General features: G+C 41.9%; 1 protein-coding gene across 3 annotated transcripts in view; it reads right to left on the bottom strand.

The window, feature by feature from the left end:
- ACTL6A (actin like 6A) overlaps positions 1 to 1,261 on the bottom strand; it is a 31,012-nt gene extending 29,751 nt beyond the window's left edge. Inside the window, exon 1 of one of the 3 annotated variants that reach the window (XM_070582410.1) lies at positions 1,025 to 1,261. In XM_070582410.1, the coding sequence (XP_070438511.1) occupies positions 1,025 to 1,049 (25 nt within the window). In that variant the 5' untranslated portion in view covers positions 1,050 to 1,261. Of the gene's footprint in view, positions 1 to 429; positions 921 to 1,024 lie in introns of those variants that run through there. The other 2 variants (XM_008521152.2, XM_008521083.2) reach the window with 2 other exon arrangements.
- Positions 1,262 to 20,851: the final 19,590 nt, after the last annotated feature.

The following is a 20,851-nucleotide window of genomic DNA, read 5'->3' as shown; positions in this document are numbered from 1 at the left end:
CAAAACACAAAACACGAATCATATACATCGGTGCTTCATCTAAGCATCTTGCAAAACTGGAGGCTCTGATTCAACAGATTTAGAGGGGGGCTTGAGAGTCTGCATTTCTGAAGAGCTCGCAGGTGATGCTGACACTGCTGATTCGTGGACCAAGATTATCTCATTTAGCCTTCACAACCATGCGTTTGGCTAGGAACTATCATTCCGCCAACGAGGAGCCTGAAGTTGGGAAAAGTTAAGTAACTTCCCCAAGGCCAAAGCGCTAAATAAATGGTGAGGCTGGTATTACAACCAGGTCTGGGTAACTCCCAGGCCCGTGGTAATCTGTCGATTACACCACAGCCTATCCAAGGAAAGCATCCTTAAATGACATGCGTTCCTAAATTAATCCCGAACAGACCCGCCCCCCCGTAACTCTGGAGAACCCACAGTCAACAAACAGGCAGGAGTTCCTGAGAGGTGCGAGGCGGCAGGAGCGCCAGGCGCGGACGGAGAGGAGCCTGCGTCCGGGGTGGCCGCCACTCCTCCAATCAGTTCCACTTCCCGCGCTCGCTTTACCGTCTACGGGCCGCTGCGGAAACCCTCCGTCCACGCTTGCAAACTGCTGGGACCTCCCAACTTTAAACACGCGCGCGCGCACACGCCGGCTCAGCCGAGTGATGGAGACACGGGGAGAGCCGCGACCCAGGGGCCGGTCACTCCAGCCCGAGCTCGGCGAGCTGGCTCCTGGATGGAGCCGCCCGCCCAGCCCCGAGGCCGGCGCGCAGCCCCCAAAACCCTGCTCCTCCGGGGGGTCCGAGGCTGGACGGGGCCGCAGGGGGCGGCGACTCCGGGCGCCCGAGGCGCTCGCCGAGCCGGGTGGGCTCCGGGGGCGGGCGGAGCGCGGGGCGGGGATGGGGCGGGGAGGCCGGGGTCCCGAGAGGGGGAGACCGGAAGGGGCCGCCGGGGAGGGGAGGGCTGGGGGCGGCGGTTACAAACCCTACACGCTCAAAAGGCGCGCTCTCTCGTCCGGCCGCACACTCACCTCCCCCGTACACCCCGCCGCTCATGGCTGCTCTCGGCGCACTCCTACGCTAAAGGCTACCGGGCGAAGCGACTGCAACGGCCGCGACAGCGGGTCCAGAGAAACGCTAGCCCCCGACCCCCTTAACTTCCACCGCCACCCCCCTCCGGCAACAAAGCAGCGTCCACACGCCCCGGAGCGCAGTCACACTTGCTGTCTCCGCTTATCAGCCAATCACGAGAGGCTCGGCCACACTTCAGCCAATCAGAACGAGGCTATGCTTCATTCCTGCCGCGGCACAGCCAGTTTAACCAATCGAAGGCAGTCATGGGGGCGGGGAGAGGGGAAAGCGACGGAAGGAGGGAAGGAGTTGGGTTGCGGAACTGGAGGGGGCGGAGCTTCCCTAGTGGGCGGGAGGGTGGGGCGGAGGGAGGGGGAAAGGGAGGAGGCAGGCTAGGGGGAAAGCGTCGGGGGGCGGGTCCAAGGGTGCGGCTGGGCGCCCAGAAGAGGTGGGAATCGGGCAGAGGAAGGTGAACCTCTCCAAAATTGAGAGAAACTGCGTCCACACAGTGATGCCTGGTTTTGGATTGCAGTGAATGCAGAATTTGGGGTTTTTTTTTTTTTTTTCAGAAAAAGTGTTTTCAACTTTTATGTTGAAAAAATAAAATGTGCTCCACTTTGGGCTATGGGGAATCAGTAAATCAAACTGATTGGATCCTGTAATTTTTAAAATGGTTGTTAATAATTAAAAGAAGAAAAAGGTATACTACCTCAACTAAATTTAGGTAGCACTTTAAAAATTATTTTTAAAACTGTCATCAATTTCTTTTATCCTGTGAGACAGATATAAAGCAATGTAATCAATCCTCATCCAAGCGAGTACCTAATCCTAAATACATCTCCAGTCTTTCTGCTGCTCTTAGCCCTGTTTCTCCCAGCCTGGTCCACATCATCGTTGTCTGTCCCCTAGAGTACTGCAACTGTCTTGTTGCTTTGCCTCTTGGCCAGCTGCAGGCAGCTTGATCTATAAAAACGCCCAAATCTGATCATGTCACACCAAGTCAAACCCTTAAGATCAGTTGCACATCCTTGTAGTTGATAGCAGTTCCTAAATGGTTTGTCTAGAAGCTGGACATACTGTTTATGTTCCTCTTAATCTTAGGAACAGTTCAATAAAGCCCCCTCAGTCTCAGTGCCAGCAGCGGGGCAGAGAATGGTAATAGGGTGGGCAACAAGGCTAGTGAGAAAACCCCATTCATTTAACAATATAATCTCAGTATATCTGATCATTTAGGAAACCCCCATAAACCCAAAGAGATAATGCAGAGGTCAACAAACTAGGGCCCCAGGGCCAAATCCAACCACCTTCTGTTTTTCTATGGCCTATGAGCTAAGAATGGTTATTCTATTTTTAACTGGTTTTAAAGAATTTTTTTTAAAGATTAGCCCTGAGCTAACATCTACCACCAATCCTCCTGTTTTTGTGGAGGAAGATGGGCCCTGAGCTAATATCTGTACCCATCTTCTTCTGTTTTATATATGTGGGATGCCTGCCATAGCATGGCTTGGTAAGTGGTGCATAGGTCCTCGCCTGGGATCTGAACAGGCGAACCCCAGCCACTAAAGCAGAACATGTGAACTTAACCGCTGTGCCACCAGGTGGGCCCCTTCAAGAATATTTTTAAGGATAATATTTTGTAACGTGAAAATTATATGAAGTGCACATTTCAGTGACTAAGTTTTATTGGAACACAGCCAAGCTTATTAATTTATGGCTGCTGTTGCTCTGTAAGCACAGAGTTGAGTAGTTATGACAGAGACCATGTGGCACGCAAAGCTGCAGAACACACTTACTGTTGGTCCCCTTACAGAAAGCGTTCACCTACCCTGAGATGATGCATGTAACACATCTAGCACAGTGCACTGAGTATTCTGTGCTAACTGTTGCCCCCGTAATTATAGCTTTCACTGTAGATATGTATCAAAACCCCAAAATATTTCTATTTCCACTCTGTGGAAATATGTTATGTTGTGTTTAATAAAGCTGATGAGTTATAAAATATGCTATACTTTGGTAATAATTAAATTTTGGAGAGATGCTATTTGTATTTATAATACACAGTAATCCATTTAAATCAATTTGCCATTTAAATGCATAGTAATTCATATATACTAACTTAAATATATTTTATGTATTTTTAAAATTTTTTTATTTTTTGAGGGAGATTAGCCCTGAGCTAACATCTGCTGCCAATCCTCAATCCTCTTTTTGCTGAGGAAGACTGGCCCTGAGCTAGCATCCGTGCCGATCTTCCTCTGCTTTATATGTGGAACGCCTACCACAGCATGGCTTGACAAGCAGTGCCATGTCCGCACCCAGGATCCTAACCAGCGAACCCTGGGCCAGCGAAGCGGAATGTGCACACTTAACTGATGCGCCACCAGGCCAGCCCAGATTTGATGTATTAATATCTCCCATCAATACTATCTCCAATATCTCCCATGCATGTAGAAATAAGACATATTTGGATTGAAAAAGAGTAAAATATTTGTCCCACTAGTTCAGAGTTCATCAGAAAACAAAACAGTTCAACGGGGTTAATGAGGACCACACCCCCAGCCTTCAAGAAGGCCTGAGATGCTTTGACCGTCTCCTACCACAGAGACCACACTGGAGTGCAGGGAATCTTCGGTCTGACAGCACAAAGAAGACAGCTTGAGAAGAATACTGGAAAGTCATTCTTAGATGTTTTTGCCTAAAGTAAGGGTTTTGCTTCATTTGATCATTTGGAAATATGTTAGAAACAGATCATTCATTCATTTGTAATTTCAGGTCAGCTTGTTCTCTTGATGTGTCATTAAACACATTGCTTTATTTATTAATAAACCATTGAAATCAACTTCAAATGAAATGAATTTCAGAGCCCGTCTGATATGTCAGGATTAATCACATGTTAGTGCATATAAAAGAGCACACTTAAGCCTTTCATAAATGTCAATCAGCAAAAAAAATGTAATAGGGCGCTGGGGTCATTGACCCTAAAGTATTGAATTGCTGGAGGAAGAGACTGTTGAGAAAGGAAACCTATTCAGCATTCTACGAGAACAATGTGGGGGATTGCGCATCCTCAGTGATGTTTCCTTTGAGGTAGGACTTATATTGTGGCAGCTTGTTTTCTTCCATTCTTCATATTTAGGAAAACTGGTAGAAAATACATTAAAAGAAAAATACGAATCTACTTTACAAAATATAAAATATCTGAGCGTTGGTGGGGTTTCTTTGCATTAATATTCCTTCTCTGTAACCTAACATGTTTTCTCCAAAGTCTTGTCTCATTTTTAGCTCATTAACATAAAGCCTACATTAATGCTACTGATAGCTAGTCAGATTTTAAAAAAACAACCCAAGGTTATTGCCTATGCGTCAATTCTCAAGGGCGTAGCATACCAAAACAATCAATGCTTGCCATTTTCCTGCCTGAGCCAGTGTATTCCGTATGTCAACCTAAAAATAAGGTATTGAAGTAACATGTATGTAAACTTATCTAGTCCACAGCAGATGCTTAGTGATTGATTCAGAATCCAGATCTATAAAAAATAGGCGCCCTTTCTGAAATCCTTTGTAATCTTCAAGCATCAAGAATTTCCTCTGTAAACCCAGTGCAACGCTTAGTTTTGCCTCACAGGGTCGCTGGTCTTCCATTCTTGTAACGCTGCACCAGCATGCATATAAGGCTGCACGCTCCATTTTTCACCAGCTCTGTCAGAACTCAGATCGTGGAATTCCATCAGTCATTACAAACTGTTATTGATCTTGTCCTCTGTCTCAGCCTTTGTCAAGTTCAGAGTTGAAAAAACATTGCAATTGTTATTAATTCAAGCTAGGAAACAAATTCAGAGGATTATCATCTGTTAAGAAGAATGATACAAAAATTTGTGTACCTTTAGAATTATTTTATTTCAGGTTGCAAAATATATGACATTAGTAATTATGAACATCAAATTTCAATGTAAACATTTTTGTATGGTTATGTGTATGTATAAAGAGTCATAAGTACCGTCCTCTGTTTACTGAAATTCCAAAAATAGTAACACTCATGCAAGCACTACTGAGATAAAGGATCGATATCTGGAGACTGGAGGTTTTCACCAATAGAAATATGATCACTCAGATTCATACATCTGTTTGCCATTAGAATAGTAAAAGATCTGGTAACCATTTCAAATAATATGACCTAGATATACAAAGAGGCAAATGAAATCATATTTGGTCTTAGCTCGTACTTTTATAACACGCTAGTAAGTTTGTTATAGTATTAACGAAGTAATCCTGAAAGGACAAAAAAGGAAATAAAAGGAGATGAAATCCTAGATGCTCTGTGGATTTCATGTCTTTACTGTTGTTTCACTTTAAAAATCTCCACTCATTTGATACATGTCTTGTGAGAAATCATAACGCGAGTGAAAAAGGTCAACATGTAATTGATTGGTGCTGTACAGTGGCAGCACGCCACCTTGAGTCGCTTTGGGGTAAGTCATGGGCTTACCCACTGACCTAGGTTGGTGCCAAAACCATGGGTGGGGCTGTTACACAGGCCAAGGAGCAACACTGAGCTGAGTCCAAGGTTCTTCACTGTATTGCTTTTTTAGAACTCTTGAAACCGTTTTGGAAAAGGAAGAATTTCATCTGCCGTATGATAATAATGACTAAAAATTGCTGATCTTTTAATATGTGCTATCATAGGAAATGTGCTTCATATAAAATATTTTCCATGTATTACACACCACATCCCCCTGAGGGTTTTACCTAAGGGGCCCAGAGATTCAGCAAGGTCTCCAACATCACACAGTTGTTGACAGAGTCAGGATTTGAAATCAGGGCTGTCGGACCCTACCTAGCATGCTCTTGCTGCTTCCTAAGATACCGTTTCCTTTCCACTTCCTCTACTCTTCTAGTACTTTAAAAATAATAATTTTAATTTTTATCGTGTATATACATATGTATTTTAAATCAAAAGGTACAGAAAGATATACACAAATAAGTCTCCCTCCTACCAGTGTCCCCAGCTGACCAGTTCTCTTCGGGAATGTTCTATGCTTCTACAAGTAATTATGTAGATGTGTCCCCCTCCTCAATTGTTTTGAAATACACAGTAACTCGCACTATGCTAGTGAGTTTTAAAAAGTATTCTCTTTGGGGGGGCCAGCCCAGTGGCGTAACGGTGAAGTTCACGTACTTCGCTACAGCTGCCAAGAGTTCCCAAGTTTGGATCCCAGGTACAGACCTACATGTGACTCATCGAGCCATGTTGTGGCGGCATCCCATATACAAAGTAGAGGAAGATGGGCACAGATGTTAGCTCAGGGACCATCTTCCTCACAAAAGAAAATGTATTTTCTTTGGGGCTGGCCCTGTGGCTGAGTGGTTAAGTTTGTGAGCTCCACTTGTGTGGCCTGGGGTTTGCCGGTTAGGATCCTGGGCGTGGACCTACACACAGCTCATCAAGCCATGCTGTGGTTGCATCTCACATAGAAGAACTAGAATGACCTGCAACTAGGATATGCAACTATGTACTGGGGCTTTGGGGAGATAAAAAAAAGAAGATTGGCAACAGATGTTAGCTCAGGGCCCATCTTCCTCACCAAAAAAAGCATACTTTAAAAAAAATACATTCTCTTTAGAAATTAATTTTAAGATGTCTACTTTTGACCAGTTTTATTTTAAAATTTGAGTGGTCTATAGACACAGCTAGAAACTGAACCAACGCAAAAGAATGAAAAGGAAGTCTCCCTCCCTCCAAACCTCGAAATTCCTCAGTTCCTCCCCCAAATATCAGCCACTACTACCAGTTTCTTTTGTAACCTTCCAGAGATAGTCTTTTCAAATAAAAGCAGATGTTTGTATCCCTTCCCCCTACTATATTTTTTGTTTGTTTTCTTACGTAAGTGGTAGCATACTGAACACACTGTTTTGCACCTGGGTTTTTTCACTTGACCATAAGCTCTTGGAGAGCCTTCCATGTCGGTAAGTATAGTTCTATCTAATTCGTTTTTAACATCAGACAGAATTCCATTATATGTATATACCATAATTCATTTCACTAGTTCTCTATACATGGACATTTAAGTTGTTTCTAGTCTTTTGCTAGTACAAAGAATGCTGTAACGACTATTCTTTTCTGTGTGTATATGTGAGAGAGTTTTTATGCAGCATGAATTCCCAGAAGTGGAATTGCTGGGTCACGAGGTATGCACATTTATTTCAATGGTCATTGACAAATTACACAGAGGTTGTACAACTTACATTCCCCCACTAATATGTTAGAGAGTACACTTTTTCCTCCAAACCTCACCAGCACAGAAATTTATCAAACTCCTGTCAAGATGGAGTTTTTATATAAGATGTTTCATTTGTTCATGAGTTGTTTAGATAGAGTCCCTGATTTTACTGACTGCACCATTAATGGTGCACCAGATCCAGGAGGACATTTTGGGAGCTCTAGACTGGCTAACAAAAGCAAGCTGAACCTTTGATCAGCTAATTTGTTGAACACCTACTCTAGGCCAGCCACTGGAAATACAAGGAGAAATAAGCCATAGTTCCACTCAAGGACTATAATAGGTCCCACATTATGTGAAAATGGCTGCTAACACATTCCAGTTGCTAATTGGAGAATGGATCTCAAACGTTCACTTAGTCTTAGGCATCCACCAAAACTTGAGAAGATGTGGGTGGTGGTTGTGCAATCCTTCCTTTTAAAGTCTTTTATCGGGGCTGGCCCCGTGGCCGAGTGGTTAAGTTTGCATGCTCCACTGCAGGCAGCCCAGTGTTTCATTGGTTCGAATCCTGGGCATGGACATGGCACTGCTCATCAAACCACGCTGAGGCAGCATCCCACATGCCACAACTAGAAGGACCCACAAAGAAGAACATACAACTGTGTACCGGGGGGCTTTGGGGAGAAAAAGGAAAAAGAATTTAAAAACATCTTTTAAAAAAAAACAAAGCCTTTTATCTCCACTGTGCCATATGAATAAAACAGTTGCAAACAAAAGGGAAAGTGCCTGCCATACCCAATAGGTGATACTCACATTGCATTTGCAGTATGCGCTATATCTCTATCCAGGGAGCAGGTTATAGGGTTTGTTTTGTTTTGCTGGTAAGTGGGAAAAAGGTGTTTCTTTTGTCTTATTTTTTTGGGGGGGGGCAGAGAGGGGACATCAAAGTTCTTTAGAAAAAAATATGAGAAACAGATGAATTAATAATTACGAAACCATCAGTCTTTACAGATGATTCAAATAATTGCCATCTTCCAGCTCTACCTAAAGTGACTATAAGAAAGCCTGTATTTAAACTTACCATTGTGTTTGTTGATTTCTGATAAAGATGTCAAAAAATGTTCATAATCCCAATGGAAAAACCCAATCATTGAAGAATTTGAGCATTAAGTTAGGTCATAATTAGTTTGCTGCATGTAATCAATCCTATGAGGTATGATTCTTGAGTCTAGCCTCTCTTTCTTACCTCTCTCATAACCTCATATAGCTTATATAGAATTATATTATGCTACTACTGACAAGCTTTGATAAACTCACACAGGGATTAAAAAGCTTCTGATTTTACTTCTTGTACCATCTGCAGTGCACCAAATTCAGGAGTACGTTTTTGGGGCTCTAGACTCTGAATGACAAAAGCAAGCAGAATAATTTACGAGCTGAGCCTTTGATCACTTCATATCGTTATGTCAGCTGTTAGAAGCATCAAAGTCATTCCCACTGTGCCAACTGGCCTATAGTAAGAAACACAGAGATAGCAATGCTCCGGGAACCTTTTTGGTGTCTATCCTCTGGGACATGTGAACACAGAGATTCTGAAGCATTCAACACATATCTCTTCTGAAAGTTTCCTGAGTAGCAGTTGACAGTAACATTTGTGATTACAATTACTAGTTTTTCCCAAGAAGCCTTATTTAAAAAACTTTACCTAAAATTGCTCTACTTCATATCATCGTTATGATCATAATCACAACTATTAACTAATATTTATTGAACTATTTTTATTGCAACCTCCTGACCCTGAGGAACAACAGGAATAAGGCAAAGAAAACCAGAAAAATACATATACTTTGACAAGCATATAGCACAGATAAGGATTAAAAGCGAACACAGAGAAATGAAAATGGTTGTACATGACTAGTAGAGTTATGTGTGCATTTTGAAATGTTTTGTTTTGTGTCATAAATTTGTTTTGTTTTAAACATTATCGCTTTTTAAAAAATGTAAAAGTTTACAGTAGGAAAATAATTTTACAATCCTAAATTGGAGTTTTAATCTCAGGTTAACATTTCGGTACATTGTGGTACATAATACATTTCCTTTGCTTGTACTATCTCTTTATCTAAATAAAGATATAGATAGAATCTATACAGATATAGATATAATTTTATATATAATTATAATATTTTAATATATAATTAATATAGTTACAAGTAACTTTATTTATATATATAACAATATATTATGTAAGCACATATTCTGTCCTGAAACATGCATTTTTCACGTAGTATAATTTGGATAGGTTTCCACAATATTCTATGTAGATTTATCTAATTTTTAAAAAAATGATTGTTTAGAACAAGGGTCAGCAAACTACGACTTATGGGCCAGCCACTTTTTTTTTTAAATAAAGTTTTATTGGAACATCCCATGCTTTTTTGTTTCCATATTGTCTATGGATGTTTTTGTGCTACAACTGCTGAATTGAGTAGTTGCGAAAGAGACTTTATGGCCCACAAACCTAAAATATTTATTATCAGGAATTTTATGAAACAGAAAGCCTTTATTCATTTATTTATTCATTCATTCATTCATTTATTCATTTATTTTATTTATTTATTTTTTAGATTGGCACCTGAGCTAACATCTGTTGCCAATCTCTTTTTCTTCTTCTTCTTCTCCCCAAAGCCCGCCAGTACATGGTTGTATATATTCTAGTTGTAGGTCCTTCTGGTTGTGTTATGTGGGTCACCACCACAGCATGGCTTGATGAGCAGTGCCATGTCCGTGCCCAGGATCCAAACTGGTGAAACCCTGGGCTGCTGACGGGGAGCGTGCTAACTTAACTACTCGGCAACAGGGCAGCCCCAAGAAAGCCCTGTTAGACAATTTAAGCAATTGTCTATTGACTGACATTTTAAGTATTTCTAATTTCCTGCTGTTGTAAGTATTCATATAGATTAGGCAATAGTTTTATCTTGCCTTATAAATATATTGGATGCCTGTCTTTGCATATTTGTGAATATTTATTGATGTATGGAAGTTTAAAAATTTTTCACCTTGACATTGATATTAATACTTCAATCTCTCTTATGATTTTTGCCTTTAGTATCACGCATAAAAAAGGTGGATGGTTCACTTTTGTTAAAAACCCAACCCAGAGCTACCAGGAACTGGGGGGTTTTTCGTTTTGTTTTGTTTTTTCCCCAGAAAATCTGAAATTCAGCTGTCTGCTGAATTCTCCAATACTTGGCTGGGCCTGCTCATTCTTTTTCCATTTCCATTCTTTTTCCATCAGGAAAACCGCTCAAAGCCAAAGCAGGAAGGGGATCCTGCTGCCCAGGTCTCAGCCACCCTGCTCTGATTCTGCTCCAGCTGCTGGCAACTGAGTTGATCTTCCCAGGCTCTGGCTGAACTCTTTTATCTTTCTGCTAACTCCAAATTCAGACTGGCACACTGAAGTGTGCTGACCTGGATCCTGCCTGGCCTGGCTCACCCTGCTCAGCCTTCCCATGAGCCTGCCTGTGCCCCTGGGTAGTCAGGCACAGCTGAAGTCTCAGGGTGCCAACTTCACTGGGCTTCCTGGACGCCATACTTGGCTCGTGCCTTCCACACTAGTCTCACACCCTTGGCTGCAACCTTTTAACTCTTAGCTTGCTTTCTTTGTTGTGTGGTCACCAGCCCTGAAAGGCCAACAGAACCATTGCCAATTCAATCCCTCTTCAAAGTTCTCAGGGTGTGGAGTTTGTATGCATGTGTGTTTGTTACTCAAGAAAAAAAAATCCGTTAAGTAAGAAAAATCCAATTAGCCCTCTGAAAATAATGCTTCACACGTACTTCCAAATGCCGGAATTAAATCACAGCGTCCTTCAAACACCATCCAAGAAGAGATTTGGAGGGGCAGGGGAGAGAGGAGAGGAGGATGTGTCTACAGTAATGAAATTAGCTCTTACAATTAGCTATTTTTAATGAAAATAAATGATTCGAAGAACTAGAGGATGACACTGCCGCATAATAATTTATAGGACAATGTGGAATTTTCAAGAAACTTAAAAAAAATACTCTTTCTTGAAGTTTATGAGGATTTATTGTCACAAGTTGTTTTCTTGTTTTCCTGAGAATTCATTTTCTCCTAAACAGTACAGAATACCTTACAAAAAATAAATACATGGAGTAATTATTTTTAAAATGCAGGATTTCTTTTATCCTCTCTCTCTTTTGTCATTTATAACTCTCATTCTCTGAATCTTTCCAGAAAGAATTTCCAATTTTCTTTGAAGCCTGACAAACATAACTTCAAAACACCCTGGAATCTGTGTATAAGCATAGGGCCATTGCATTTTTTCCTGAGAGAATTTGGCTATTCTATTAAATTTTAAAGATGAGAGATAGAAAATGACAATCTCCTGTTATTTTACCTCCAAACTCCACCTTTCGTTTTCTTGCCTTTTCCTGACATCCAGTCAGACCCTGGATTCCCCCAATCATCCCCAAAGATGGTATATAAGTTTTCTATTGCCGCTGTAACGAAGTATCACAAAATTAATAGTTGAAAACAAGACAGATTTATTCTCTTGCACTTCTGAAGGTCAGGAGTCTAAAACTGGGTCTTAGGGGGAATAAATCAAGATGTCCACAGGGCTTCTGGAAGCTCAAAGGGAGAATCCATTCCTTGTCCTTCTCAGCTTCTGGAGGCTGCCTGCATTCCTTGGCTCGTGGTTCCACATCACTCTGTCCTCTGCTTCTGTCAACATATCTTCTCTAACTCTAACCCTCCTGCCTCTGTTTTATAAAAACCCTTGTGGTTATGTTGTGTCCACCCAGATAATCCAGGATAATCTCCCAAACTCAAGGTCCTAACCTTAATCACATCTGCAAAGTCCCTTTTGCCATGGAAGGTAACACATTCGCAGGTTCCAGAATTAGGACATGGACATCTTTTGGGAGACCATCATTCTGTCTACCACAAATGGAGTCCTGATCCGGTCATATACTTGATCTACTTTACAATTTTGCTTGATTAACACACTAACAGAAAAATACCATTAATATATATTTTCTGCCTTTAAAACTCAAGAATAAAGGCAATAGCTATGCCCATGACAAGAGACAAAAGAGGATATTAGGGCAAATGTAAGTTTGTAATGTTCTATTTCTGTAGTTACATAACCACACGACCTCTCTACTAGTTCTCCTCTCTCATTCCTTGGCTCCGTTCATTCTTATATCTCCCATGCCTGGCCTTTAACTAGGATCTCCTTTGGGGCATTAGGAACTTCCTGTTCTAGGGTCAACAATATCCCCTATATCCTTGAACACAGTTTGACTTAAATACAGTTCACACCTCACTATGATTAAAATCTGGTTTTCCTCCAACACTACTGTCACCTGCAGTGGAGGCCACTTCTCATCGTCTTTCCCTGCTGCTCACAAGGTAAGGAGGCATTGGTATATTTTATTTCGTTGCTACTTCCCTACTTTTTCTCCAGTATTCCTCTCAACACCACATCTGTTTGGAAGGAAGCCCAAGCCATTCACTTACACTTCCCTTCCCCCTCCTTTCCTATCATAATCTGTGGAACTTCAGGATCCTCACCACTTTCCTTGATCATTTCAGGATCTCAGTCCTTCTCTCTACCTATCCACTGCCATTCACCTCACAGCCGCATGTGAACTTTCCAACAGTCTGACCTCACAGTTCTTATTAGGACCGACATAATTCCGTGACCTTCATGCACTTCCTCTCTGACAGCTGGATCCACTTAGCCGTCCCTCACTGATTCAGTCCTGACCTCCATGATCAAAGGGCTTTGAAAAGCTCTTCATCACCATTCAGGAAGCTCGACATCGAATAGACCTTCTTGGAGTTGAACTCCTACCTTATTTTTCAGTTCTAGAACCGGGGCTTTGACTTGATATCAAGAATTTATGAAGAAATGAAAACGGTTTTCATCTTGTTCTCCTGTGTTTAAGTCCCTATGACAATGTCCTGTCCCCATAGGCCACCATGGGTCCTGACCTCTCTCCTACAAAACTTCAGTCCAAAGCTGGGGCTTTATCTGTGGCCAACTTTTCTGGTACCTAAAACCTGCCTCTGCATTGTCTCAACTCTCTGAATATAACCTGTGTCTAAATTCCAGCAGCCACGTTCACCTGAGGCCGACCATTCACTTGGACTCTGAATTTTATTGGTTCACATGTTTCCTGACTACTATGTTCTGCCTGCTTGACTGGACATTCTTCCAATACCAACAGCTGGGTCTTTATCCCTGGCACCTGCTCACCCAAGTAGACTGGTCCAGCTTCACTTCAGTCTACCCAACCAAGCTGCAATGAGCTTTTCTGTGACTAGCTGTGAAATGAGATATGATTATACCCCCCTAGCTTTCCATCACTCTCTCACTCCTGTCAAACTGGATTTTTCTTCTCCGTTTGTTCTCCAGTCCCTTAGCATCTACCTTGCCCCACAGGCTCTCTACTTCTTTCTTGTCACTTGCTTCCCTCACTGCTCTAGGATATTCCAACAATTTTAGATTCTCTCTTGTCCTGGTTTCTCTGTTATATTCTCTCTGCCAGTATTCCAAACTTGGTTAGTCCCTGGGGTAACCATTAGGACCATTTACAAAACTTCCAGTTCTCTTCTCTCCAGGTACCTGGTAGGGTCTCACTTCTCCACCCCCTCTGCTTTGGCCAACGAAATGTGAATAGTAATCATGAAGTCTCATTTCCCAGCAAAAGCTTTAAGACATTATCCTTTGCTATGTTCTCTTTTCTTTTGCCTCCATAACCAAGAACACCCTCTGAGTGAGGAAAGTGGCCCCAACTAACTTACAATGAGCATGTAGCAACAGAAGAAATAAATCTTTGCTGTTTTAAGACTTTAAGATGAGGGGGTTGTTTGTTTTTATAGCATAACCTAACCTATCCTGACTGATCCTACCATCTATTTTCTTCACTCTTGCTCTCAGTCTAAAGTGGACCTGGTTGTTTTTTGCCTAAACAATGTTCCTTTGAAAAACCACCTCTTCCCCACTTTCGGTCCACGTGATTCACAGCTTCAGGGGTGAGTGTATGACCCAGACCCAGGCATTCCAACTATCCCATCCTCTGGCCCCAGTAATTGATTAGTCCAGCAGTGGACACATTACCTAAGCTGGGCCAATTGTAATCTACACCAGGGTTTGTCTGGAAAAATTGGGAAAGAAGTGCCCTTTCTGTGTGGGCTTGCTAAAGCAGGTAGACTGTATTCCTGGAGCCGCCAGCTGCTGTCAGAAAGCAGAGTCAAACAATGGAGAGAAACATATTTTTCATGACATTGTTTGAGGCCCTGGATTTAGCCATGCCTTAAATCATTATGCTCTTTAGATTTTCCTGTTATGTAAGCCAATAAATTTCCTTCTTTCTTTAATCTAGTCTGAACTGGGATTTCTGTCACTTGCAAGTGAAAAAAGTGCTGACTAAAACAGCTGCGAAGCATTAACAGAAACATCAGGAAACTATCGAATTTTTCCTTATACTTTTACGCTGTAGAATATCAACCGCATTCTCATGAGATCGGCAGTCCTTTGTTCAGCTTTATTTACTTCCTGTTATATTCCCATAGTGCCTTTTCCAAACATTTTCTATTCTCCCTAATTCCTTTCCCACTGTTTAGGATGAGCTGGGCTTTCGGTTCCCTGAAATTAAATTCATCTGTCTTGGGCTTCCTCTGCTTTAACTCCATTCCTATGTATTTTCATCTATCCATCTCTTTCCAAAGTTAACCACATCCCTGTTCCTCTGTCGGTGGCTTTTGTGTCCTGGTTTTCTTCTGGATCTCTGCCCACTCCTGTGTTTCCACTTCCTTCTACCGCAGCCTGGGAACAGCGATCCACAGTTTCTGCCTTTCTTTTCTGCCAGTGCAGATTCCTGGATATCTCCTCCATTCCTTTGGCTTTATCTGTTACCCTTAGGCAAATAGCTCTCAAATCTGTATATTCCAGTTTTGGCCTGCTAGCCTTTTGCATTCACGTGTCCCAATTAGAAATGTACCTCAAACTCAACATGTCCAAAAGTGAAATTATTCTGCTCTTCCAAAATTTAAACTCTGAGTTATTTTGCGCAATCTCAGTTACCTTCTTTAGTACTCTCGGGTCCAACTATGTCCTGTCAATTTCACCCTACAACGCCTCTCCAAATTATATCCTCCTTACTACAAACACAGCTACTAGTTCTGGCTTTTATTACCTGCTTCAGAGACTCATGAAATCATTGTCTCAGTTTCCCTTGAATGATCAGGCTCCAGAAGGCCAAAAACAAAATGAAGTGAAAAAGACACAAATTGAAGTGAGTTTCAGGTTGCTACCTTTTGTCCAGGCACATACATCAGCTCAGGATGCTCAGTTGACTGCTAGAGATCTGTCACTCACAAGTTGAGGTTCAATATTTCCTATCCCCAATGATATCCTCGGCATACTTTGAAATAGTTCATCTTATGCTCAACAACCATTGCTGCAAAATTCTTTTGTAGTCCTCATGGCCCCACTGAAATTTCAAACATGCTATTGCAAAAGGTTTCCAGAACTCATGCAAGATCACTGTTTTGTTAAAGAGTGTTCCTTCAGCCTTGTCCCAGACTCTTTGACCTTCTTGTTCTACTCCTATCCTGAACAGGCTTTTGTATCAGGGCCTAACAATACAGAACATTGTACAAGCCTCAAATATAGATGTATAAATCTGTAAGAATCAGCTCCAACAGCAGTAATTTACCTGGCCACCTGCCTCTCCCTTTCTTTTAGCTCGTTATCTTCAGAAGATGGTTCCACTTCCTTTCCTGAAGCCCAGGATGGATTGCATTACCCGTCTTTAAAAGTTCAGTTGCTCAAACTAACTACAGAATCCAACCCATATTCCTTTGCCTGGTGCCTTAGTCCATTTGGGCTGCTGTAAGAAAACACCGTAAAAGTGGGTGGCTTATAAACAATAGAAATGTGTTTCTCATAGTTCTGGAAGCTGGGAAATCAAGATCAAGGTGTCGGCAGGGTTGGTTCTTCTGAGGCCTCTCTCCTTGCCTTGTAGATGGCCATCTTGGTCTTCCCTCTGTGCATGCATGCCTGTGTCCAAATTTCCTCAATCACATTGAGTTAGGGCCTACCTTAAAGAGCTCATTTTAGCTTAATCACTTCTTTAATGAACTCGTCAATATGCTGGTTTTTGAAAGGCAGATTTGACTTACACATGCAGAGATAGGGGAGGCTGTAAGGACGCAATATTACGAGCCAAGCCCAGAGGCAAGGAAACCTGAGGGAACGACAAATGGTCAGTTGGGATGGCTAGAGAATCAGGTGTGGGAAATGAGGATGGATAGGTGGTGTCATGGGCTGAATTGGGTGCCCCCTCCCAAATTTAGACATTGAAGTCTTAATCCCCAGTACCTCAGAATGTAACTGTATTCAGAGATGAGTTCCTTAAAGAGGTAATTAAGTTAAAATGAGGTCTTTAAAATGAGCCTTAATTCTAATCCTAAGTATCTTTTACAAAGTCTTTGCAACCTCTGAATTAGCCAATAGGGAACCATCGCTCCTAAAGGAAACAGGAGATTAGGTTCCTGTAAGCCTCTGGTCACAACATTTTTGTCAACCAATCAATGCATAACCTTCTTTTATGTGTGCTTCTATTTAAAGACATCTTATTTAATATATGTTATTGATTCATTAACATTGAGCTAACAGCCAACAGCACTATAACTCATGCTGAACAAAGCTTATCTAATGTATTTTCTCCATAAGACATGTCACAGCCTTAGTTGTGCTAGACAGAACTTCAGCACTATGCTTGGGTTCATTTTAAAGAGCAAAATCACCAAGAAAAAGCACAAAAATGCAAAAACGTGGCACTGAGTAGACCACAGAAAGGTTATTTGTTTACAGTATGAGCTGAAACAAGAAGGCAAAGCCTCACCTTGATTGAACTCAGCTAGGAATGTGTGTGTAGGGGACTCACATTTTTCATTGCACTGCACGTGTTCACGAATGACTACAAAGTGCTGAGAGTGTTGATTTTGGGATCAGAAATAAATTCTAGCGAGGGGAGATGAATTTGCAAATGTGGAATCTGTAAATAATGAGGATCAACTGTATGATAAATCCCATTTTATGGATAAGGAAACTAAGACTCAAAGCAAGTTAAGCTCTTCTACAAGGTTATAGCTTGTGAAATTGGCACAGTCAGGATTCAAACTCTACTTCGTAGAAGAAGATTCTTTTCACCTATCCTGAGTCAAGACAGGACAAGAAGAGTTGAGAAAATCAGCCAAGCACCACAATATGAAGGCTGCAAATAGCAAACAGCCTTGTAAAAACTTGCCAATTACATGAAGCATGCTTTCTGGGAATGGCACCAAGATATTAGTGAATAGCAGTTTCACACTTTAAACAAAGAGGATTGTTGTTAGAAGTACATACTAGTATATGTATCTGATGGCCCCAGAGCCCAAGTGACCAAAATCCAGAGCCTTTGTTTCTGCAGAGTTTATGTTGTCATCTTCTCAATACAATTCTGTTAAAAAAAAAAAAAGAAGTACATTCACACCCAGGCATTACGTAGTATACAAAAGCATAAACAGGGACATATTATAACAGGACAATTCAAGGACCTAGTTGTCAAGACTGTAAGGGGGCCTTCATGCACCAAAAGTGTAATGTAACTATATCACAATAAGCCATTTTTTATAAAAAAGCATTTATGCATCTAAAAACATCTATTGAGCTACCACTGTGTACTGGATGTTAAGTTAGGTACTCAACATCAGTGGTGAATATGAAATAGTTCCTGCCTTGGCCCTATTCACAATATAATACCTGAGACAGATATAAAGTAATCGTGTGTGCCTGTACATTGCTTGGCGGCTCCTCTCCGTTTTCCTCTGCCTCCCGTACCTAATGCACGTGTAGATTTGCCAGCTGCGGAGAGCCTCCAAGGAGAACTTGAATCTCCTCCCTTAGGGTTGAGATGTGTACAGTCTATCCGCTGATCTGGGGATGACAGAAGCCAAATTATACAGCAATTTCAAGACACCTGAGGCAAAAAGGAGTGGGGAATGATAAGAGGGCAGCAAGAAGCTCTGGGAGTCCCAGGGAAATGGAGGCTTGGGGCACTTTAGGACTTTAGGAAGGCTCTATCTTTTCTTTTTTTGTGTGGAGGTTTGTTTTCATTCCTTCCCATTATTATTGTTTTTTTTTATTGAGGTCATATTGGTTTATAACATTAGGTAATTTCAAGTGTACATTATTATATGTCAGTTTCTGTATAGACTGCATCGTGCTCACCACCAATAGTCTAGTTTTTATCCATCAGCATACGTATGTGCCCCTTTGCTCCTTTCGCCCACCTCCCCATCCCCTCCCCCCTCTGGTAACCGCTAATCTCTTCTCTTTATCCATGTGTTTGTTTATCTTCCACATATAGGTGAAAGCACATGGTGTTTATCTGTCTTTGTCTGGCTGATTTTGCTTAACATCATACCCTCCAGGTCCATCCATGTTGATGCAAATGGGATGATTTTGTCTTTTGTATAGCTGAGTAGTATTCCATTGTGTGTATATATATATTTACCACATCTTCTTTATCCAGCCATCAGTTGATGGGTACTTGGGTTGCTTCCATGTCTTGGCTATTGTGAATAGTGCTGCAATGAACATCAGGGTAAATAGATTTCTTTGTATTGTTGATCTCATGTTCTTTGGATAAATACCCAGTAGTGGGATAGCTGGATCATACGGTACTTCTATTTTCAATTTTTTGAGAAATTGAGGCAGGCTCTTTCTTGAACCTGTCTTCACTGAGCCACCACCCAGACACCACGCGTTCTTGGTTTTCTTCCTGTCTCACTGATCTCCCCTTTGTGGAACTCATCTCCCCTTTCCAGCTTCCACTTTGGAGTGCCCCAGCAGTGCATCCTCAAATCTCTTTTCTTTTCTATCTCCCTCCCTAAATGATCTCATCCAATCTCAGGGTTTTAAATTCAGTCAGGGCCCCAACAGGAACCAGATGGCACACTCAAATTAAGGTGATGCAAGCAGGGTTCACTGATGGGACTGTTTATAAAGGTGTAAGGATAGCAGTGCCCTGAGGCTAGTAAGGAGAGGAGCTGCTACCACCCATGGACCTCAAGGGATGAAGGGAGGGAGCGATTACTGCATCCGGAGAGAGACAGCTGTGTGGAGACCTGCTGGACAGGGGGCCTGCCTGACAGGAGCTGTGACTTTCCATGGAGGGACTCAGGCAACTGAGTGGGAACTGCAGGGAGGGGGCTGGAGGAATAAGCCATCCCTCTTACTCTCCTCTCTTCTGATCAGCTGCTAGGCTGCCTGAATCCAGCTGGAAACCAGAAAGTTGGTGTCCATTGACTTAATTCATACATGTTAGTCTGTATGGAGGCAGAGAGCAGGGTGGAGAGGCAAGGAGAGAGAATCTGGAAGGCCTACGAATATATCCAGCCCACTATCATATGGTGAAGACTTTTAAATTTGTATAGCTCCCACCCTAAACTTTTGAGTTGAATCACAATTGTCCACTTGGCCATCTCCACCTGGATTTTCACTAGATTGTCCCATGCCCCAGCCTGGTCCCTACATATCCTGTTACTTCCCCCATTTTCCTCCCAATTTTGCTACCATTCACCTGGCTGGTTAGGCCTGAACCTAGTTTTCATCCCTGAATCATTTATTTCTCTCATATTCAATCCGTGTGCAAGTTATGTCAGCTCCACTTTTAACAAATATCCAGAATCTGAATACTTCTCATCACCTCCACTGCTTCTGCCCTAGTCCATACCCACAGCATCTCTTATATGACTGCAATAGACTAACTGGTTTCCCCACCTCTACTCTTTTCTTTCTTCTTCTTCTCCCCAAAGCCCCCCAATAAATAGTTGCATATTCTAGTTGCAGGTCCCTCTAGTTGCGTTATGTGGGACACCACCTCAGCATGGCTTGATGAGCAGTGCTAGATCCATGCCCAGGATCTGAACCGGTGGAACCCTGGGCCACCAAAATTTAACCACTCAGCCACGGGGCCGGCTCCTCCCCACCTCTAGTCTTGCTCCTGCTACAGTCTATTCTACTTTAGGCCCCACTATGTCTACACAGCAGCCAGAGTGATCCTTCCCCAGGCACTCTCTAACCTCTCACCCTGTTTAAATTTTCTTCTCAGCAACTATGTCCACTCAAATGCGTTATATGTTTATTCATTTATTTGTGCATTGTCATTTTCTTCGTTAAAGTGTAGGCTTCATGAAGGCAGAGATCTTCTTGTCTAGTGAATTGTTCCCTCAGTTGAGTAAAGTATTTCTTGAATGAAAAAATGAATAATATCTCTATGAAAGATACTGTAGAGAGAATGAGAAGACAAGCCACAGAGTAGGGGGAAATGTTTGCAAAAGATGTATCTGATAAAGGACTGTTATCCAAAACATATAAAGAACCTTTAGAATTCACAATTAAAAAAACAAACAACTCGATTAAAAGATGGGCAAAAGTCCTGAATAGATGCCTCACCAAAGAAGATATACAGACATTCTTCCTGTTCTCCAAC

The sequence above is a fragment of the Equus przewalskii genome, chromosome 18 (genome assembly GCF_037783145.1).
Source record: "Equus przewalskii isolate Varuska chromosome 18, EquPr2, whole genome shotgun sequence".
NCBI lineage: Eukaryota > Metazoa > Chordata > Mammalia > Perissodactyla > Equidae > Equus > Equus przewalskii.
This window is presented reverse-complemented; position numbering and strand designations above follow the sequence as displayed.